This window comes from Leptinotarsa decemlineata, unplaced genomic scaffold (genome assembly GCF_025532065.1).
Source record: "Leptinotarsa decemlineata unplaced genomic scaffold, Ldec_3_MD MMD2_tig00078422_RagTag_RagTag, whole genome shotgun sequence".
Taxonomy (NCBI): Eukaryota; Metazoa; Arthropoda; class Insecta; order Coleoptera; family Chrysomelidae; genus Leptinotarsa; species Leptinotarsa decemlineata.
The window spans coordinates 8064148-8089204 of record NW_027412747.1 but is presented as its reverse complement, the minus strand read 5'-3'; the positions used below and the strand labels follow the sequence as shown (position 1 = coordinate 8089204).

At 32.1% G+C, this 25057-nt stretch overlaps 1 protein-coding gene across 4 annotated transcripts in view; it reads left to right on the top strand.

Moving 5' to 3' along the window:
• ERR (estrogen-related receptor) overlaps window positions 1-25057 on the top strand; it is a 106043-nt gene that overhangs the window by 39279 nt on the left and 41707 nt on the right. The window contains exon 1 of one of the 4 annotated variants that reach the window (XM_074186139.1): window positions 5207-5228. The exons of 2 other annotated variants lie outside the window; for them this stretch is intronic. Coding sequence is in view for 1 of the 2 variants with exons in the window: in XM_074186138.1 (XP_074042239.1) it covers window positions 9651-9656 (6 nt within the window). In the remaining variant the exon portion in view is untranslated. Of the gene's footprint in view, window positions 1-5206; window positions 5229-9635; window positions 9657-25057 lie in introns of those variants that run through there. One more of the 4 variants, XM_074186138.1, reaches the window with a different exon arrangement.

The following is a 25057-nucleotide window of genomic DNA, read 5'->3' as shown; positions in this document are numbered from 1 at the left end:
GACTGAGCCTTGGGCACACCTGCTTTGATAGTTTCAGTTTGACTTGAAATGCCATCAACCATTGTGAATTGTTTGCGATCTAGAAGGTATGTTTTTAGTAAAGAGAGAGCATTTCCTCTTATTCCCATTTCTTTAATTTTTTTCAAGTAATATAGAGAAATCAACAACATCAAATGCTTTTCGTAGATCAACAAATACAGTAATAGTGTAGTATTTATCATCCATTGTAGAAGCAATGTGAATAATGAAGTCTATAGTTACACTCAGGGTGCTACTATTTTCTTGGAATCCATATTGGTAATTGTCAAAGGCAACACATTTTTTCATGTAATTGATAATACGTTTCTTTAAAATAACTTCTATTATTTTTGACAGAGTCGGAACTACTAGGTATATAGTTATCAATAATGTTATTTGGTCCTGATTTGTGAATATGTGTTACCTTGCTAACTTTGAGAATATCTGGGAATATGCCTTGTTTGAAAGATTCATTCATTAATTTGACTAAAATAGGTATAATATAATCCTAGATGGTTAAAAGATCGTTAGTATTTATGTTATCATAACCAGGTGCTGCATTTTTATTCAACTTATATGATTCTTCTTGAACTTCTTGCGAGTTTGTATTGTATAGATACATTGAACAAACACTTGTGATTTCCTCAAATTCAGTAGATGACGCTGTTTGCAGGTTTACACTATTCATTATTGATTTACCAATATAAACGAAATATTTGTTCATTTTTTCAGCTATATTTTTGTCCCTCATTTTCCAAATTAGTTATCTGATTACTTTGGTTATTGCCTTTGATACGACTATTGATGAGTTTCCATTGCTTTTTTTGGTTATTGCCTGACTATATCCTGATTAAAAGGATGTTTTATTTTTTCTAATTATAATTTATCACGTTCTTTTATTAATTCTAGAAATTCCCTTGTAATCCAATCCTTACCTTCTTTATATTTTATTTCACATTGAGTTGTTGATTCTTTTTTACATACCTGTATTGCTGTTGATAGTTTTTCAAAGTTATTTATATCATGTCTGTTTATCAGCTGTTAGAATTTTTGTTTGAAGTTATTTTGATTCAGTACAGAACGTTTGTGTGATACCTGTGATTTAGCGTTAGTTTCAAGTTGTATATATAGGATTTTATGATCAGTTTTATAAGGTTAGATATTGTTTTGTGACAGTCTATGTTTTTGTTTGTTAGCACGTGATCTAGGATAGAGTTGGAATTTGATGTTGTTCGTGTTGCATAATTCTTTTCAATCACTGTTGCACTCTTCAAGTGCTATTGTATTTATATACATCTTTACATTTCCAATTGTAATATCGATTTTGTCAAAATTTACCCGACATTTTAAAATCATTGATTTTGTCGATGAACATACAGAGAGTTTATTTGATTTATTCTAAATCGTTTCATAAACTTCTTGAACTTCAAATTCTAATATTTCTTGGATGTTCTATTTAAATCTTTGTGACTGCTCAATATAGATTGATTCTTCCAACCCCCCATACGAATTGGCCCATTTCGAGATTTTCTTTTGCCGCAATGCCAATAGAACTCGAATCTAACAAATCTAACCACAGGAGAAAACTTTCCTTTGTAGCATCTGCCCTGTTTTTATGAAAATCATTTTGCAACCAATCTTGCTTTGAATTTTTTACTTCCACTGTATATTCATTTGCAAAAAATTATGTTCCTTTTCAGGAAAACTAACTGATGTTCGGGTATTGTTTTTTTTAAGTGTATTAACTTAAATTGAAAGGGCTATACTCGTATTTTTAATAGAATGTTTAATTAATTAACTGTTTTTTTAACAATATCAGTGCATATCATATACAACAAAATGAAAGAATAAAAACTTCAATAAAACCAAAAAATATCAAATTCAATAAAAACTAAAAAGAGAAATTCCGTAAGATTCCAGACGCTGAACTCTACGTAAAAGCAGCAACCTCATCCCCTCATCTTCAAGTCGAATTCAAAATCCAAAGCCTTGATAATCTTCGTGCAACGGTCGTGGCTGTATTCGAAAAAGTTTAGATGCAAAATGTGGATAACGGGAAGTTTGCAGAGCATATTGCTCGACGAAGTCAGCCCCTCTGAACTGTTCTTGGAGAAGAGTTTAAGCGCTTCTCTGACAGTCTTCACTTTCTCAATGTTGAGTGGCAGGGTGAGGAAGGCTGGATATTCCCAGTAATGTGGTCACCGTTGCGATGAGAACTCGACATTAGTTGCCCCCGAACATGTCAATTATCGATGTACTGGTGAAGTCGATCCTTCTGGTTGGATGCCTTTATTTTTCGATTCCATTATGTTCAATTCATTATTTGTATTTTTAGGACATGGAATGTCCTAAGTTCACAGCTTCTTCAAATATGGGATTTTCAATTTCAGCAATCATTATTTCAAGAATTAATCTTTGTTTTATCTCTCTTGCATCTTCTTCATTCTCCTGATCATTCTCATCTTTTTTATCTCCATTTCCAAGTGTTAGATCAAGAATAACCCTGTTTAACTTTCACTTCTTTCAAATTGGACATTTCTATTTTCTTCAAACTTCGCATTTGCGCTGATATGTGCTTTTCTAGTCTATATTTATTTTTCAAGTCTATAATTTGTGAAGTCATCATATCCAACGAACATCGTAAATATTCTCTCATAGTTTCCATATCTTTGCTTCTGGATCATACGAACACGCCATATTGATGTAATATATCTTCCAGTTGCTTCACACAAGTAACTTAACTCCAATTAATGAATACTTTTTATCTCCATTATGAGATCATAAAATCTAATGGTATATATTGTGCTTGGTAACTTCCATGTTCTGCTAGTGATCACTTTAATCAGCAGCGTCCAGCAGGTAACGAGTTGGGATAGTTGTTCTTATTGTGCTTGGTAACTTCCATGTTCTGCTAGTGATCACTTTAATCAGCAGCGTCCAGCAGGTAACGAGTTGGGATAGTTGTTCTTCGCATTTGGCAAAGAGGAAATCAGCGATTATTTATTTATTTCCTCAGTCCTGAGGATCAGGATCATTTGCTCGCAGTGCAATTGAAGTTCTGAATTTCCATTGTTGGAATATGCTAACTTCGAATTTAACTATTCTTGCAGCATCCAATTGCTCATCTCAAATTGAACACATTGAACTCTTGAAATCGCAGGGTTTATGAAACTATTTTTTTCAAAGTGTCCAGATTTTGTATACTGAGCCCATAACCTTTTTTATAAATATATTCAAATCCAGCAAGTTATGATGAAACATCTAGGAAAAAATTAAATTTGTAGTTTCGCTCAGACAATTGATTTCCAATCTCTTTTATTTAAAACATTGCCATAACAACATCAAGATTGGCACATAACTGAAACATAAACATACAAATGGCATTTTGAATTCATTATTCCAACAACTATTAAGGGAATTAAAACAATTTCGTATCTCCGACAGTAGCAACGTTGGGTATTCAGTTAGGATCAATATGTATTCATTATAATCAGTTAAATAGTTTAGTGATCCAGAAATTTTTCTGAAAAAAGGTTGGTTGAGTAACAGGATCATTTTTACTTGAAAAATAATTGTTTTTTTGCCGACGTTTCGAATTTGATTAAATTCTTCTTCAGGGCTCTGTAACAATGAATTTTCATAAACATACCTCCCACAAAACTTATACGTTTATTATCGTTTCTATTTTACAAGAAATAAAGAGTTCCTAATTAAATTACTCACCGAAAAGTAGTTTCTTCGTGTTGATAATATTACTACTTTAAAAACCGTTAGACATATTAGATACATATTAAAAAAAGTTAAAAAACATTGCAACAACCAAATTTCCGAGACAACACCAACACAAAACGACATGAAACACAGGAATGGCTTTATCTGTGATTCTTGTCAAATTGAAATATGCAGTATTAAGGCCATCTACATCTCTTATACTGTTAACACTATCGCATTTGAGGATATGTATCATTTCGCTCAAAAAACTTTTGGATATATATTGTTGAACATCTTGAATAGTTGGATGATCAAAACTGTGTCCATATTCTTTTTCATGTTCAACAAGGGCTCTAGGGTTTTTTATATTTAGTTTCTTAGAGTCTCCTATGTGTTCCTAAACTCGTGTTTTAAGATACCGTCCAGTTTGACCAACATATCATTTGTGACAACATCCACAGTTCAGTTTGTTTGGATTGTATTTCTTGTGGTGTTTTGTTTCAAGAAAAATGCTTTCCAACTGTATTCCAACTGAGTAGCATTCCAAGTTTATCACATAATTTTCTACAAATGGAATTCTGTGATATTTGGGTTTCACTCCTGTATTTTGGGAAGAGGAACTTCTTTCTTTAATTATTATTGTAATAAATGCTCTAGGAAAATTATTTTTTACAAGGTTATTCTCAATTGATTGGAGATTTTCGTTATGGAATTCAGAATTGGAAATGGCAAGTGCTCATCAAATTCCTTATAATGTTGATTTCACTCTAAAAATCTCCCAGAAAAAGTCGGTTACCAGTCTACCTTTAAAATTCGGTTAGCATCTTTGATTGCATTTCGAAAATCTGACCATTTGACTGTGACTTGAAAGAGTGAAAGGTTCACAAACTTCGAAAATAAAATCGTCACCTTGACGTTCTCGAGCGCGGTTGAACTTTTGTCATTTTGAAGAAGATAATTCATGGATAACAAAAACCGAAGTATCAAAAATCATAATTTTTTCATTTTCAAAAAACCGTGACAAGCTGACATCACATCCGAATCGTCAGTCTTTTGAATGGGATCTTCGTTCGTGTTCTCTTAGCACCTCATCTGAATTAATAACCCTTTCTTAATGAGACTCCCAATATGAAATTATTGATCTCAGTTCCATCCTGCTATCATCTGTTAAAATAAATAATGAAATTAGAAACGAAAATACTTGATATGCGAATTTGAGCTGATAAACATTAACACCTTCATAATTCTTGCCTTGTGGAATTTTATCTGCTACTAAAAATAGCGCTATCTTCCCCAATTAGTTCGTGACTATTTTCGTTCGAAACGACACGCGTCTCAAACTCGATCTAAGGTGAGGTTTTCGTCAAACGAGTCTATCGATCGAAAATTCCAATTTTTTCGAATTCCATGTCAGAATATCGCGACAGTTCCAGCGATATAATCCTAAATTCGTCAGTTGCTTTTTTTATGTGACGCCAGACAGTGAATTAACGAGTGAGGTAGGTCAAGTGGCGTAATAATGAAGTTGCTGCGCAACACAGAATGATTCGTTGTGATGCGATATGGTTCTCGATGGGATTTTGTTTTCAACCGATTCCTATTATAATATCTGTTTTGCGTGCCTGATGTAACGATTGATTGTTTTTTTATTGGACAGCGGAATTGAAGTGAGTCTATTAATGGTTTCGTTCTGAAGGTTGCATATACAGGGTGGCAAAATTTTTCGAAAAGTTTTTCTATTTTTCTAAGGAAATATACAGGGTCCTGCAACAGTGGCGCGGTGTTCAATATCTCTATTTAGGAAACAGGTAGGAATGTAAATTTCTATAATATCAATTTATCGCTCGAGCTCAACTAAATAAAAGTATTGGCGGTCTCACAGGGTGTACAATTTTTTCTGGGCGGATCCCAACTGTGTTTTTTTAAATGGCAACCTATATTTTTTATCGCTTTTTCGGTTTCTACATAGAAAATAAAAGACACTTTATGTATATCTTCTCTTCGAAAATATTGACGCTTTTCGAGATATCTAGCATGACAGGTTTTTTTCTCAATATTCGTCACTCAGAATATTTGATATTATAAAGTCCAATTGAATTTTTTTTGGTCAAATATTCTAAATTGATAACTCTCTCAAACGATATATCTGAAATCGACCTGTGATATACAAGGTATGAAAAACCGCTTGCCACATAATTGTAAATAAAAATTTGCAGAATTTTCCTTATTTTAAATGGAACACCCTGTATATTATTGATCCATGAGGAGCGCCAACGACCTCTACAAATTTCATTATGTATTCTCTATGGCTAGGTTCAATAGTTTTTCCTAAATAAGCATTTTTTTTCGAAAAGTTGTCGTTCTTCCTATTTCTACGCTATAAACTCGATGAAAGACTTCTTTCAAAGCGAAATCAATTTGACGAATGATAAGAATATACAAAAGATATCTTGTTTCAATTTTGTACATTATAGCGTTTCGTATAATTTTTCTTAATTTTTTTTTCTAAAAATGAAAACTTTCTATTTTATCGCCATAATATCAATGTTTTTTTTTCAGTGAAATCCATATGTGACGGCTGTGATCGAGATATATGTTATGTTTATAACATATTTATTCTCAAAATAGAACACTGTGTTATTTCTTCATTTGATGCATAGTTTTTGTCCAAAAATATCGCCCCATGCCTAAAGTTAATATAGAAATTTACATTCCTATCTGTTTCCTAAATAGAGATATATGGAACACCGCGCCACTGTTGCAGGACCCTGTATTATATTAACATATCTGCATATTCAATTTCTACGTGATATTGAATTCAAATGGGAGTAATGATTCCAAAGAAATTTTCTTCGAATAGCATGAGAGATTCTCAATGTTGTCAGCCAAGTAAGTAGTTCAGTAGATGCAGTGGACTGATGACACCAACTTGGTTGGTGAAACGCGCGTCAAGAAAAGTGTTGTAGTTCTGGTGTTTGAAAGCGGTGCTTCTCTTGGATTCATTCCTCGTCAGAGGTTCCATTAGATTCTTTTAATATGACACAGTATCGTTTTAAAATTCTACCTACAAGAACAGCTTCCAATCTTTGAGAAAAAAGGGTTTTCGCTTTCTACTTCTCCATCTATACACAAAAAAAATTTAAAAACTTCCAAAGGAAAGAAGAAAGCTATCGATTTCAAAATAACTCATCATGCATAGAAGTTACTTTCAGGCACAAACTGGAAGAAAAAACCCTCTCGAAACATCTATTTTCATATACATTTTCATATACACACGAAAAAAGAATATTTTCGAAACAACTACTTTCAAATGAACATTGAATTATACAAAAACACTTTATATTCAGTTCGTACTCCAAATATCAGTTATGGAATTGAATCAGATATCATTCACAGAATGGCTACACAATGTCGAGCACAATTAGAAAGAGATAAAATTTCATTTACATGGGTCACTGTCACTGATGGACACCCGATGTTGATGAGTTAAATCTACTCGTCAAGATGACAGTACGTAATGACATGCCATACACTTATTTGATTTAATCCCAGCCATGGGAATCTTATTTGCATTGTAAAGAATTAGAGAAATTTCCATAGGAAGAAGGAAAACAACCATAAAAACACTGCTAAAAATATACCTCCTCTCAATTTAAATCTAAATTTCCTAATAATTATATTGTTACGTCAATAAGCATTACATTGGCACTATCTTTATTATTTAAATCCACTCCAAATTTATTTATCTCTTGAATTTGAATTTTAATTGGGTGTTGTAACTTTTAGGTCACAAACTTCTGTCACGATATTCAGTTGAGACAACCTTCCCATATTCTCTGTTGTTTTTCTGTTGTCACCTATGCTTTCGTTTGTTTCAATGAGCAGTATTAAAAATCTTGATTTCCTTATTAAGTTATCGTTTATAACCATAATATCTGAGTTTATGAGTGTGAAGTTTTCAGTAGTAATAAATGAAAAACATTAATTCTCAAGATCAACTGTGTCAACGCTATTTTTCGGGTTTATTGAATTCTCAAGGCTCAAAACTCAAAACAAAAGGCTTAATTAAGACTGGTGCATAAATCCACCCGTATATTTCATATATAACTTTTGAGGAAAATTACCCCTCTTCCACCTAATATATCTGTAGTACCTAAGTTCCATTATTTTCATAAATGAAATACACTGTTTTATTCTTATCAATTCTTATATACCAAACAAAAGAAAAGGCCTAAAGGAAAAAATAATGTAAAAAGCTTTACCAGAACACTTACACACGTTAAAATGACGTATACTCAGTCAAAATTGTACTTTTACAGTAATCCTTTATCCTCTAAGGTGTAAAATTACAACTCAAAATGAGGTTACTTACTGATATTATTTTGAGTGTCCCTTATAACATATAACAAATTATTATCAAATGCCCCATTAAATGCTATGTGCAATCCCTATAATAATGTACAAAATAACTGATATCTTCTTCAAAATCTTACTAGTTTTAGAAATCTATTGTGATATTTACCTTTCCTACTCTGTAACTGGGCCATGGTCAGTAGAGTTTGTAAACAAATGAATAAAAATCTCCTCAACAAACCGAAAATTTAATTAAATTGAAGATAAACAGTATTATAATTCTAATATGATACCCATTGAACAGGAAAATATAACTCGATACACAACCAAACACCGTCGTCATCAATACAATGTCATCCTCAATGGAGGACATTGGTGTTTCGGAATAAGACACTTATTGCCTCTTCAGCACCAATCTAAAAACATTACAAGATGAATTGATGGATTTAGCCGTTACTTCGTGGTAGAAAATCATCATGAAAAATGAGAAATGAAACTGTTTCATTTGTAAATAACGTTAAACTAATGTATAGGTTTGACAATGTCCTTATACGACGAAACTGCAGTAACGTTAGTTACGAATAAAAGTGGTAAAAAACTTGGAAAGTTTCATTTCTCATTTTTCAATACAAGATGAAACACTCAACTCATTCACAGCATTACGACTTCATGTTACGGATGAGTTGAATCTACTGTTATTACGATAATAGTACGTAGGTAATCACATTCATTCGCATATTCGATTCAATTCCCGTCATAGAAATCTTGTTCATATTGAGAGAGGGATATGTGTAATCTCTCTTGAAAATATAACCCTTTTCAATTTATATATATATTGGAATTCAAAACTGCCACACAAAATTTTTAAAGCTCGATACTAATGATTGAAACTGAAATATTGAGGTTTTTTGTCAATAAAAATTCAAATCGCGCCAGTTAAATGTTTGTGACTGTAGAGGTCGACGGTTCATTTGCCAAATTGTCGGTAGCCGGTCGGTTCGACGTGGATGCTTTGTTCACTCACTCAAATCGACCGCCGTGTTGGTCGGTGGTTCAAGCTCCAGGCTGAACGATCGATTTTCACTTGCTATCGTCCAACCCGTGTTAGAAATCACACGTTAAAAGGTAAGACCTCGTTAGTCCTCAGCTTGCACAAATTTCGACTTCTGAGGGTTGTCGTTCGTAGGGTTGCGACAGCTGGTTAACGGAAAAACAGATTTTAAACTACAACGGTCAAATGCATTGAACATGTTTATGAAGCTGACTGTCGCGATTACCACCAGGAAAAGTGATACTGCCGGTTTCCTTTATTATATTAAACATGTAAAAATTGAGCTGTGAATTTCTATAAATGTAGTTCATTTACGTGAATCTCATCTCTTTCATAAAGTTGTTATTCTTTAGTTAAAAACCATCTCAATCATTTCATTTCTTGGATTGACCTATTGTCCTTTTAGTTCCACCTCCACTGGAGTAGCTGACTTTTAGAGTTACCAAGTATTAGTGAAAACCCTCATTGGTATGGTTTTCAGTCGGTACGAAATGAACTTTCACTATTATGCTGATCTATGATGGTACGTACACCAACCCACTTCATTCTTATAATCCGGGAATATCTACATCAAATTTTCCTCAATAGCTCGGAAAGGTTCACGGTCGTGGCCACCTAGATCATCAGACCTAAACATTCATTTCTCTTTATGGGGACATCTCAAGTCTATGGTATACACAACACCAGTGCATTACATAGAGGACCTGAGAAATAGAATAATTGCGAGGTATTAAATTATAAGAGATACCTCTAAGACATTTGAAAGAATACGCGACTCAATGACAAATCGAATCGAGGCTTGTATTATGGCTGGATTTAATTAATTCCAACAATTTTTATTATAAAATTATAAGTTGAAATCAATTCTGCTCTTTATGACTCATAAATTGTTGAGGAAAATATTATTTTTTAATATTCGTTACTTGTTAATACCATTAATTGGTGTTATTATGTAATAACATGATTAATTTATTACTCACTTGATGAGTAGTATTTGGAACTTCTGACGTAAAACAAATCTTTTGAAATACTTTTCCCATACAAGACTAAAATACTGTGTCTCAAAATGTGTTTCGCTAACCAAGATAGCATCATCAGAAGGTGACTGACGAATTTCCAACGCTATGTTAATGTTTTTACATGAATCTAAATCTAGACGAATCATTGCTTTATATTAAATAAACCTCCTAGTATTTAATTTTTGTTCCTAATATTATTTGGTGTCTATTGATTGATACGTAATCTTCACCTGTTTTCTACCTGTAATTAATTACGTAATTACGTGTTTCTGACTATTGGCCTCATCAGCGCGGTGCAGCCAATTGCAAAGATGGACAAAAACTGGTTACCAAAAATGAAAAACATATGTGATGTCACCAACAGGAGCTAACCGCACATTTGTGGTTTCAATTAGAAGACCTTTTGGTTTATATTATACACACTCGTTAATATTTATATCTTTGTACATATATATATATATATATATATATATATATATATATATATATATATATATATATATATATATATATTATTTATTTATTTATTTATATATATACCGGGTGTCCCACATTTTATGTGACAGGCAAATGTGGGACACCCGATATATATATATATATATATATATATATATATATATATATATATATATATATATATATACAACCAACAACAATATATGCAACCAACACAATAAAGTTGTTTGACATTTCAGTAATTCAATTTATTTCGAAAATGTCACTTCCTCGCTTTGGTGTTCAAAATGATGCGGAAATTGACAAAATCATTGAAGAAAATACACCAAAAAATACTGTCAATAGTAAAAAATACACTTGGAAAATATTTATGGAGTTATATCATTATACGAATTGTTCTTTTAATAACTGTGTGTTCAATAAATAATTTTGTTCGAATTGCAAAAAATTTTCTCACCGAATATCCCTCGAACATTGATAAATAACTCATAATTTTATCACAATTTCCTCAAGCACGTTATTTTAGGTAACATCCCTCCGCCTTCGGCGTCGGGATGTTACCAAATAACGTGCTTTCGAAAACTGTGATAAAATTATTTCGTTAGTTATCAATGTCCTTGGGATATTATAGCTGATAATTCTTTAAATGTATAAACGATAAAAATATCTGAGTATATAGGATGGTAAAAACTTGGAATCCGATTTAACAAATTGAAATAAGCACTGTTCAGTCCTTCTGTCTCTTCTAGTGTTAACACTTTTTTGTTTGAAACTGTGGATCATCTCAGTAAACAGTCGTTTACCTAATGAAAGTTGAGCATCTAAAATATTAGGATTTACAAAGTCAAAACTGTGCTTGTTTTTTCTTGTGTGTTGGTAAGTCCACCTGTTTGGGTTTTCTTTATTCTTAACAAAATATGAGATTATTTAAAACTGTATTAATTTGCAATATGTATTGGTATGTATACTGTTTCCTTATAAAATTATTTTATTATGGAGTCCTGAAGATAGATTTAGTAAAGTCCGAAACGATACGGTGGCAAAAACTAAATTGCTCGTCTACGAAGATTTTTCGATCCCTTTCCCAACTAATAAGCGTTTGAAAAAAAAGTTAACAAGATATTTATCAATAAATTTAAGTTCTCCGAGCTTTCTGTTCCGCAAAAGTATCAATAACATCATAAAAGTTTAAAGATCGTGCCATATAATTTTCAATAGGCCAAGTAACGTATCTTGTTTTGTTCCATAGAGTTTCTCAAATAGGTCATTATTAATTTTGGTTTCAAAAATGATCTTTCAGCACTGGCTGTAGTCACAGGTATTGTAACAAATAACATTATTCCAATACATATTAATAAATCAGCAAGTTTTTTAGTACATGTTGACTTGTCTAGTTCATCTCAGCAAACTATAATGCTTTATTTAAATGATCAGTGTCATATAAATTTTGCAAAGTGATAGGTTTGTAAAACACTGAAATTGGAAACAATTTCATTCATTGGAAGGAAATGCGATTTCTGTTGATTCATGATGATGTCCAATACTCGATAAAATATGTTCACTTTGAACAAACTTTACGGATCTTTTCTGCTACACGATTTGCTTCCTTTTTTAAATTTTCAAATCCATTTCGTTACCTTTCCAATTGTTGCAAATAAATTTTCAAACGTTTAATAGCATTTGAAAGATCGATGGCTTTTGACTGAAGTGCTTTAGAGTAGACGCTGAATCGATAGTTTGTAGAATTTTGCTGTGAAAAACCAATAACATAATAAAATTATAGTTCTCAATCTTCTTCTTGAGTGAAATAGCTTCATTTCTTTCATCTGATTTGCAATTTAACAGAATCGTTTTCGCTTTTTGGACTTCAACAAACCGAACTTTTAAATCAAAAATAGCATTATCACGTCCTGCCCATCCAGTAGGTTTCATTTTTTTTAATATTATCGAAGTTGAAGACTCTCTTTCTTCATCAGATATAAAAATTGATAAGATATTCCATCTTATGATACTATGACCAAAAAAATATGAATTTGTTGAGTACTAGATTTAATAATAAATTGATGGATGTAGCCTGGTAGGAGATCATGATGAAAAGAGAAATGAAAATTTCTATGTTTTTTACCACTTTTATTTATAACTAACGTTACTGCAGTTTCGTCCTATATGGACATTTTCAAACTTAAACAATAAACCTCACGTTTAGTTTATTGTTCAAGTTTGAAAATGTCCATATAGGACGAAACTGCAGTAACGTTAGATACAAATAAAAGTGGTAAAAAACATAGATACTAGATTTGAGTTATGAGCAGCACATTGAATATTTAACGCATTCGGTTCGATATCTTTTCAACTCCACCATAAGTGCCTGTCATTTATTAGCACCATCATATCCTTGTCGTGGATTTAATAATTTAATTAGATATTGCTAACTAAGGATGTTTGGTCTTTAATTTCATGAAATTCTGAAAATGACTCTTTAATGACGAGTGCTTTTGGAATTTCGATTACTTCTTTCGCACATTGACATTGACGCCGATCACCGGTCGGCGTGTGTGCCAGGTCCCGTACCCACATGTGGTTCACTATTGGAATTTGGACGACCGGTATAAAATCGGCCGTCCAAAATCGGTGTGTGTGCATTTAGCGTTACTTTTTATTTAGGGCGGATATTGTATGCTTGAAGAATTATAAGCATTCATAACAATTGTTTTTTCATTTATATTATTCAATCTCGATAGTTTCAGACGCTTCACGGTTCCCGAACAACTAGCTTCCATGTTGTATAGCTTTTTATTCAACGCGCTCTCGAAGTAAACTGAAGAATACCACTAAGACTAAGACTAACCCCTCTGACATGGTCTCTAAACTCCCAACAGAAAATAATGTAATATTTTCTTCTTATGGAAAAAGCCAAGTCGGTCCTATTGATGGGTGCAAAGTGTCAGTTGACGGTATAATTCAAAGGAATATCTATTTATACCGCCTTCAAAAAAACAATGTTTTTTTAATTCCCTTCAACTAAACATTCATTTGTTGGAGAATGTCTCGGTAACGTTGGTTGTCGTAGTTGATGTGGTATTTTGTTTATGAATGAGATTTTTCAAGAGTAAATTTTGTATATTCATTTATTCAATTCGCTGAGAGTATATAATTTGAATGCAGTACGCCTGTAACACTAATATATGTAGATAGGTATACTGCTGTAGTTTCTCTCATTTCTGGACAGACTATAGAAATTAATTTAATGACATATGTATAAAGTGTGTAAAAGCCAAATGGAATGAATTCATTATTTCGCTTACTGTATATATTTAAAACAAATCCCGGAACACTTCAAATGTAAATTATAATTTGACATTCTTCAACGTGAAAATGCCACCCCTACCTTCAACCCCTTTCGAATGACAGGTACAACCCCCAATTTTTTAAATGGAAAGTAAAGGTTTGTGATATATCGTTTGAAAGGTCTCTTCATTCTCTATCCAAAAATGGTATCGCTTTCAAATTTATTGCAACAATTGAGATGAAATAAATTAAAATCATGTGGTTACTGAAATTCGATAAAATACACTCAAAAACTAAAATGTAATGCAAAACGTAATGAAATGTAGAATACGAAAAAGAAATATGGATTTTAACGACGTAGATGTTCGAAATGTTCACCGCGAACGTCTTGGCAACATCCTAATCTCAAATAAAACTGCCTTCTAACTTTATTTAACATATCAGGCGTGACCGACCTAATCGCAAGCGTTATTCGTTCTTTTAAGTTATTCAAATCTGAAGATTAAGTTTTTACACACTGCTCTTTACATATTACCATTAAATAGAAATCTAATGATGAAAGATCAGGTGATCGCGCTGGCCATTCAACCGATCCTCGCTTCCCTATCCATCAATGGGAAATGTTGTATCGAGGTATTGCCGGACATTAACTTGGTATTGCTAATGTGGTGGTGCTCCATCCTGCTGAAACCATAACGTATTCACTGGAACATGAGGGTTTCCTGGATCGGGATATAAATTTGCTAAACTTGGAATGACATCATTTTGAAGTAGTGCCAAATAAGTATCGCCATTCAAGTTACCCTCAATGAAAAATGGACCAATGATATGGTTTCCTACAATCCCTACCTGAACATTACCCTTTTGGGGGAATCGCATGTGTTCTTCTCTCATCCAATGAGGATTTACTTATGATGTACTGTTTGGAACCTTTGGTGTAGTGTTGAATATTACTGGAGTTTTTTCCCAACACCAAATAACGATTTGGTGTTGGGAAAAAAACTCCAGTAATATTCAATGAGGATTTTCCGTTGACCAGTAGCGGCAATTTTGCGGATTAGCATGACCATTAACAGACAAAGTACACTCATAGGGATGCATTTTCTTTTCATTTGATATGTTTACTATCGATGTATGGCTAACATTGAATGTAGTGGATGCCTATCTACTCGATGTATGTGGGTTTTCCTCAAACTCAAGCATCACATCTAATTTGAGTTGATTACTCATTGCATTGCAGATGCTTTTTTTATCTGCCCAACATAACCAAGCTCGCGAAACTGCTTCTCTATTTTGCTTATTGTTCCTTGAGATATGGGCAGATTAGACAATTTCTCATGAAATAGGCGAGCTACTTCCTGTTGTATTCGGGTTTTATCTCCGTAACCAATCATTTGTAAAACTGTTATTTTATGAATTTCCGTTAATCTATCCATTTGTCAGACTTGAAGTTAACGAACTTTCAACAAAATTTAAAATACTGACAACTAATGTATCATACAAAACAAGTTGCCACGGAAAATATTTACAGTTTTTTAAAGGATACCATCTGAAAAGAATGGTTTTTGCTTACTTACTTATTATCAATATATCAACATGAAATAAGTTTTGAGTATATTGCAGAAAGTTTTGAGTGTTTTTATCGAATATCGGTAACCACATTATTTTAATTTATTTACGTTAATTGTTGCAATGAACTTGAAACATTTTTGAATAGAGAATGAAGAGATCATTCAAACGATATATCACAAGCCTATACTTTCCATATAAAAAATTGGGGGTTGTAACTGTCATTCGACGAGGGTTGAAGGTAGGGGTAGCATTTTTCCGTTGAAGTATGTCAAATTATAATTTACATTTGACGTGTTTCGGGATTTTTTCAAATATATACAGTAAGCGAAATAATGAATTCATTCCATTTGGCTTTTACACACTGTATATAAAAATTAACATTTCGAAACGGTCATCGAGAGACAGTATTTTTGTTCTGATATGGGAAAAGTGTTTTCAATAGATCATTTCCTCACTATGAATTTTATTCAAGATATGTTCCACTACGAAATAGATTCACCAATTGAACTGAACTGAATTATTACTTTTCTGTCATAAAGTGTAAAAGATAGGAACTAAAAATAGCGTTTATTGTAAATATATCCCAACAGTGTTTACATGGTTTTTGACATTTAAGCCCTAAATATCCCTTGAACGATGTAAAATATAGAAATCCAGCAAGACCTAAAAATGTTTGATCACAGAATGAGTAATATTTTTTAGGGAAAGTAGTCACTGACCTAATGAAAATTCGGTAGACATGAAGGGACCAGGACTCAAAAAATAGTAACAACCTTCAATTTTTTTAGGGGTCTAATATTGAACTTGATAGTTTTTGGAATATACGAGGGTATAACTAATAAAATTTAAGAAAATACCTATTGAAAATAATTCCTAAGTAATGTGAAGCCTTCTTAAGTTTTCTTAAAATATTTATATTAAATTTAGAAACACTCTTTATACGAACCCTCAGTAACACTTTTCATCAGCATGCTATTTGGCTATTTCCTATAATAGATTCTGCAGGATTCTTCATTATTGTAGCAATTTTGGAATGACGAAACGTCTTTTGCAATAAATTAACAGTAATCCACTGTTGAATGCTCAATAACAAGTGCAAATGAATCATATATTCACAGTGTGTCGAAATATCAACAAAACCGCGTAAAAATCGTATCGGTTTCATAGTTAGAGCATATTAGAAGATTTTCAGTACGGATGCATCGATGCAAGGCAAGGAAGGCCAAGTCGCGCTGCATTTGTATTGCACCGACCTTGATCTTGAATAATCCGGTTGCCAAGCTGGCTGCTTACACTATCGTGCTCGGAACAGGTCCGGAATGAGGGGCACGATAGGTTCAACAGGTAATTCGAAACGCAGAGTAATGCTGGGCAGAGGCATTACTCAAAAAATTGCTTCAGGAAATAGACCTTCAAAGGAAGAAAAAATATAGAGTCCCCGTTCCTATTTCCTACTTCAAGTGTTGTATACAACTGTAATGTCCATCTCTGTTACGATATAGACAAGGGGAATGGGAGTTTTTCTACATGTGCATCTGGCACGCCGAAAGTTGGGAATACAAGTTTTTGTCACTACAAAGCACTAAAAACGAAGTATATTCAAAAGTAATAAAAGTATATAAACAAATGTTTCTAACAGTCGAGTCCTATATTAGTCTAAGAGCCGGTGAGAGATCGACCTTCACCCATCAGATAACTTGATGAGACATTTTTTATCAAATATAATTCATTAACAAACATGTCTATGATAACTTGCCTATCGAAAAGTGTTCATAACTATTCTTAATTGAATTAGGTTTATTCAATTTTTTTTATTATCTTCATTCTTTTCATAACCGAATGAATTTCACCCCAACTGATCATAATATGCCTAGGTAGGTTTGTCTAATTATTTCTTGTGAAGGACTGTTTGGAAGAGGAAGATCTTTCTCTTGAAGATGATCACTTGGTGATCGAAACACGTGTCGAGGTGTTAAAACAACGGTTTGGTGTTGAGAAAAAACTCCAGTGATATTACTTATTTCTGTGCATGGCTACTTGGCAAACAGATGTGAACAGGTAAGTCATAATAGGTAATTACACCGATCCGTTAACCAGTTGAAATTGCTATCATAAGTAAAGTATTTTGATTAGAAAACTAATCGTGTAGGTTTGCATGCAAAAAATCGTACATGAAATATTATTGCTGAGTGTTTTTGTGTGATACAAAAAATATTCTGAAAAAGGGGTTGATTGCATAGCAAACGAATTCGTTTGTTTCATGTCGTTTTATGTTTGCTGTTACAATGTTTTTAATTTCAATTTTTTAAATACGTATCTGATATGTCTGATGGTTTTTAAAATAGTATTATCATCAACACGAAAAAACTACTTTTCGTGCCCTGAAGAAGAATTTAATTAAATTCGAAACAACGGCCAGAATACAATTGTTTTTTAAGAAAAAATTGATCCTGTTACCCAAACAACCCTTTTTTCAGAAAAATTATTGGATCACTAGACTAGTTAACACAAAAAATATTATTGACTTTGAAGACAATTCTTTAAAAAAATGTTGTTTAGACGATGATCATTTTGAACCAATTGGATTTGTTGGGGACCTAACACCCTTAAGAATTGCTGACATCGCACAAATCATGGATAATGGACATGAAGAAGAATTATTAGAATCTGAAGATCATTGTTCAGCTTCCGGTAGTGAATAATAAAAATTATAATGTTTCAATTCAATTTTTCTATGTATTTTATATGCTTTTTAATAAACGTTTTCAATAACATAAATGTATCAAATTGTATTTTTCTATACTGATGATTTCATTATACTAGAATGTCAAGAGTAACACTTATTATTTCCTGCTTTACGGCATTTATTTTATTTCAAATAAACAAATCAGTCTTCATTTATTTTCAGCTATAATATCCCAAGGACATTGATAACTAACGAAATAATTTTATCACAGTTTTCGAAAGCACGACGCCGAAGGCGGAGGGATGTTACCTAAAATAACGTGCTTGAGGAAGTTGTGATAAAATTATGAGTTACTTATCAATGTTCGAGGGATATTCGGTGAGAAATTTTTTTGCAATTCGAACAAATGCAAGCTCTTCGAGAGTACGATTTCCATCCAATTCATATTTTCTGGCGTCACAAAACTCCATAAATATTTTCCAAGTGTATTTTTTACTATTGACAGTATTTTTTGGTGTATTTTCTTCAATGATTTTGTCAATTGCCGCATCATTTTGAACACCAAAGCGAGGAAGTGACATTTTCGAAATAAATTGAATTACTGAAATGTCAAACAACTTTATTGTGTTGGTTGCTTAGCAATGTCATGACATAAGTGATAACTACTCGTGAAAACTATCCATGGGTAGTTATCAGTGTAATGATGGTTTCATTGGTTATTTCGACACACATGACTAGAAATAGACAAATTTGATAAGATAATTTTTTTGGCAAAAAATTTTCAGTGTAATGATGGTTTCATTGGTTATTTCGACACACATGACTAGAAATAGACAAATTTGATAGGATAATTTTTTTGGCAAAAAATTTTCAGTGTAATGATGGTTTCATTGGTTATTTCGACACACATGACTAGAAATAGACAAATTTGATAGGATAATTTTTTTGGCAAAAAATTTTCAAATAAATAATATAGATTTTTCAAATAATTTTAAAATTCTTTACTTTAGCTTTGAAATAAAAAAATGTTGAATATTTTTTTTAATTATCAATATATTAAATTATTTATTTTTGATTATTTCACAGCTGTAAGTATATATAATATGAAATAATACAACAATTGTGATCGAAATTATAATCAAATAGAGTTCAAAATTATTGCCGAGTGTAAGCAAATGCTGTCTATGTCACTCATATGTACACGAGCATGCGCACTCGGATATAATCAACACTCAGGTAGCGTGCAGCTGCTATGTTGTGCCCTTTTTTATCACACGGATCTCGGATGTTCTACTTTCTCTGTCGCACCTATCACATAGCTCCAATTCTAAACTTTATAGCTCAGCAATAATATTTCATGTACGATTTTTTGCTAGCCTATACGATTGGTTTTCTAATTAAAATATCTTACTTATGATATCGATTTCGATTGGTTAACACATCGTTGTAGTTACTATATTGATTACCTGTTCACGTCTGCTTGCCTGGTTCCCATGCACAGAAATAAGTAGGCAAGCCTTACCTAGGCATATTCTGTGTGTTAAAAACTATCAGTTGAGATGAAATTCATTCGGTTATGAAAAGAGTGAAGGTGATAAAAACATTGATTAAAATTAATTCAATTAAAAATAGCTATGAATACTTTTCAATAGGCAAGTTATCATAGGCATGTTTGTTAATGAATTATTTTTGATAAAAAATATGTCTCATCAAGTTATCTGGTGGGTGAAGGTCGATCTCCCATGATCTCCTCTACTATAACATGTGGAAAACATTTAAGGCACTATTTATTGGACTATTCTAAGGATATTTTGTAATTTAATAATTTTTGATAGCGCGTTTTGTTTCGAAAATACGGAGCGAAATAGAATTTCGATAATAACAATTCATTGACCAAAATTTCATGTAATGTTTTTTAATCTACAAGAATTGTTGAAAATGACTACCCCCGCTCGAATGCAAGAATCCAATCTTCTCCTCATCGACTCCCGAACTCTTTCAAAAACACCAGGATCACTTATAGTCCTGTTAATTTATCGATTAACCTCGGAATGAGAGGTAATAAGCTAAATATTTGTATATACCTTTATGATGGCGTTCTAAAAGCTGTCTCAAAAGTCTCATATAATCTCGTGTCTGTACCGGAAGTTATACCAGGTCAAAGGTAAAAAAAACCGTTTTTCGCGGTTATCTCAGTTTTTATCGTTCCAATGATGGAATGAATAAAATTTAGGATACATTTTATTCGAACCTTTTTTCCTTGCGTTCAATCGTTTTTGAGATAGGGGGCAGTAAACGCGCAGCGTACTGTAATCCAAGGTCAACCGTGAATATTACCTTCAATTTTGAATAATTTGTATTATTTATCAGTTGATATATTATATTTAACAACATTTTACAATTCACCTACTTTGTGTAATTAAAAACTCATTATGGTATTGAAAATACATTTGAAATATAAAAATAAATAAGTATTTTATTTTTAAAAGGTATACATTTTTTGATGTTAGGTAATATATTATACTTATCACATTATTATATATCTTACATTTATATTAATTCATTCAAAGGAAATTTTAAGGAAGTAAAGTGAGTTAATATATTTTAATTTTATCTTTATTCAACAGCTGTACATTTCTGACAATTAAAATGAAATTGTTTGAAGGTGGTTGACAATGTTTCGTGATGTATTTCATCAGTTCGGACTTCCATTGTCTAATATAAGTTGATTTGAAATCCCTGAAACAAATAAAAATGAAAAGATTACTTAACCGAAAATAACAATTTTATTAAAACAAAAAACTGAAATTACAAGGAAATAACATACAAGCTACAACCAGAAAATAATTTTTTTTCTGGTTGTAGCTTGTATGTTATTTCTTTGTGGTTGTAGCTTGTATGTTATTTCCTTGTAATTTCAGTTTTTTGTTTATATTAGACAATGGAAGTCCGAACTGATGATAAAATGAAATTGTTGTAAAAGTCTTTAAATTTTCAATAATGTAAAAAAGAAAAGTATTAGTTTTCTTCTTCTTCATCTTCTGGACGTTCAGGAATTTCTGTTTCATCGTCATCATCTTCGTTGTCCTGAATCGTTGTTTTCGGACTTTCCAGAATTTCAGGGTCAAATGCTTCGATTTTCTACATCCGCACCGTGGACCACATCCATTTTCACAATTATAAAATAAACTATTGAGTAATTCATCGGGAGCTGGTGGTAATATTGCTGTCATTGGCTCTAGAAATTCATTTTGAAAAACCCAACCCTATTCCAGGGGTTCCAAATCATGCTCTTACCATTTTTGAACGTGCAATCAAGTCATACTCATACAGTAAACGATCTTTGACTGATTCTCCTAAGGAATCCTTTCGTTCTTTTGTCTTTTTCATGACATTGTCTTTTAATTGTAGAGTACTAACGTTACTAATCGCGCGTCGGTTTTTTCTTGACTCTGCTGCCGCATCAGCTGTTTGGCCACAAAATAATCACTTTTTTTTTTAAATCAAACACTTCATGTCTTTTTTACGAGGTAAACTGGGTGATGGTAAAGTTTGATCTTCTTCCAAGCGTCGTTTCGATGCCGCTATAGAATGTTTACTGATATACACTTTTCGACACCCAATATGTACATTGACAGAAGTTAAAGTATTTAAGGAGTTTATGTTATTGTCATTTCTCTCGATACTATCAGTTTTTAAACTTTTCAAGCCGCGTACTACATTAACACATTCACCTTCTGAAAGTGGCTTCTCACAATTAAAACACAAATCAGCCATAATTTTAAAAATTGTACGTCTATCTTTGCCGAGATCTGAAACAAGAATAAAGTTAGTGAATAGAAAGCAGTTACTAGAAAAAAAAACAGTTTTAATTACGGAACATCTGTCTCATAAACTAACTATATAATGTAGTGAAGAAGTATTTAAAAACTTTTATATTTTAAATGTATTTTCAATACATTAAAATGTACAATAATTATTTCATAATGAGTTTTTAATTACACAAAGTAGGGAAGTATTATTAAATTAATACATTGCAAAATATATGTGAATTGTAAAATTTTGTTAAATATAATATATTAACTCATAAATAATACAAATTATTCAAAATTGAGGGTGATATTCACATATATTCACGGTTGACCTTGGATTACAGTACGCACGGCAGAGCGCTGAACGTTTACCGCCCTCTATCTCAAAAACGATTAAACGCATGAAAAAAACGTTCAAATAAAATTCATCCTAAATTTTATGCTTTACAATTTTTATAATAGATGTTAACATCATTGGAGCAATAGAAACTGAGATAACCGCGAAAAACTGTTTTTTTTACCTTTGACCTCGTATAATTCCGGTACAGACACGAGATTATATAAGACAGCTTTTAGAACGCCTTAATAAAGGTATATACAAATATTTAGTTTATAACCTCTCATTCCCAGGTTAACCCCTTTTTTATGCTAAAATGACTGGTCTATTACTATTATAATTGAATGTCTGCCGCCGTTTGTAGTAATCGGAATGTTGTTGATAGGTACTAACGGAATTGTTAGATTTTTTAGTACCTAGTAGGTAGTACCCTTTACTTTTATTTCGGCTACGTTAATAATTTTAAAATTACCAAAATTGTTATCGTCGAAATTATTTTTTGCCCCGTATATTCGAAACAAAGCGCCCTATCAAAAATCATCAAAGGACAAAATATCCTTTGCCGCATGTTCAATAAATACCGTGTATATTGTTTGAAGGTGGTTGACAATGTTTCGTGGTGTATTTCATTCGTTCGGATGAACGAATGAAATACACCATGAATGATGAACGGATACTAACAATTTAAACGTCGTGAAGTAACTTGGCTTGGAATATTTTAATTTTTATTTCTTGTTATTAATTTTTAATTTTCATTTCTTGTTAATAGTTCAATTTTTAATTGTTGCTTGTATTTTATTTCATTGTAATTTCAGTTAGTTTTTTTGTTAATATAATTGTTATTTTTCAGCTAATCTTTTCATTTTATAGATTTTTTCAGGGATTTCAAATCAATCAATCAATTCAAATCAATTGTAATTATCAAAAAATTCTTGACCCACTATATATTGATGTGCTGCTTCCATTGTCAAAAAGTACTAAGTTTTTGGGTGTTGAAATTGACAAAAATCTTAATTTTAAAGTACATTGTGATGGCCTTATACCAAAATTGCATTCTTTAGCATTCAAGCTACGAAATCTTAGCTATATTCTCAGTCTAGATCAACTAAAAATTATATACTATGCTGAAGTGGAGTCGAGATTGCGCTATGGTGTACGTTTCTGGGGTTGGTCAACCAACGCAGGTAAAGTTTTTTTGGCTCAAAAAAACATCATCAGAAGTATCACTGGTATAAGTTACATGGAGTCCTGTGGACCTTTTTTCAAGAAATTACAAATACTGACTTTACCCTGCTTGTACATAATGGAAATTTGTGTCTACGTTTTTCAAAATAAAAGTCAATTTCCTTTAATAGGCTCTACTCATACAATTAACACTAGGCCAAAAAAATATATCAAGTTCCTCTAGCTCGAGGGCGGATTGCTCTTAAAGGTCCTAATGTTGCAGGTCCTCGTTTGTTCAATATTTTACCAACTGAAATAAAAGAAAGCAAAACATTAGAGATGTTCAAAACAAAGATTAAAAATTTTTTAGTTCTGAATGCGTATTACAGTGTTGATAATTATTTAACGTAAGTGTATCTGTGGTGTGTGCATGCGTTTTCGTGTGTGCTTCTAGTTTTAGTGTAGTAGTTTATAATTTTAGCTTTACTGACTACTCCTAATACAATTACTTATGAAATTGTCGAACAGGAAAATAAAGGATTTGATTTGATTTATATCATATTAGACAATGGAAGTCCGAACTAATAAAATGCATCGTCCATTCTTGTTAAGTGATGGAGGTTTGTATGCAAACAAACAACACGCACATTTTGGCTGCATGAAAAAAAATATTGGAAAGACGTCTCCAGATTTATTATTCATATGAGAATAAACCATTATTTCTGTAATAAATCTCTTTACTGAAGCATCAAAATTACACAACAAAACTGAAAAGCACTTGAGAATAAGGACAACAACAAAATTTTCAAAATATATTTTTTTGAACATCACACATGTTTGTTACTCATGCAGTGCCTGAATTTATTAATAATAAACAACGTTGTCGTCATCAGGAGATGACGTAGACTACTACTATTACTACTACTTCATCTCCTGAAGATGCCAAATTGACTGGTGAAACACTCATAGAAAAGAGTATTACGGTAAACCACTACTACTTCATTGCCTGAAGAGACCAATTTTTAATTTCGACTTTTAAACTTGAAACATCGGCCTCTATCTCAATCCCGATATTTCGACTTCAAGCTCGGTATTTCTACTTCGAACTCAAAACTGGAAATGGTAATTTCGGATTTGGTTACTTCGACGTAATTACTCAAAACATTGAATTTATTAGTTTTGAAATGTGCACCTACGCTTTCCATCTTCCAGAAACTATTAGATATTGAAAAACTATGAATATACTGAATGTCCCATCAAAAAAAGTTTCCCTTCAATTTTTTTGTACATGTGTTTTGTAGTCAAAAACAGCATTTATATCAAGTCATCTATATTTTTTGATTTTATCCCTACCCTCCAATGCCACCTTATATTATTTTAAATGGGGAAGAAAGACGATAAATTGGTTAACGCTTTCGCGGTCCGAATGAAGATAGTAACTCTGAAGAAGGACGGTAATTTGATAGAAAGGTATTTGTCATTCTCTTTATGAAGTTTTTTCAGGAAAGAAAATTTTTGACTTTTTACTTCTACATTTTTATACAAAATATGGGGGAATCTTCCAAAGACCCCTAGTCGATCCTTTCCAAT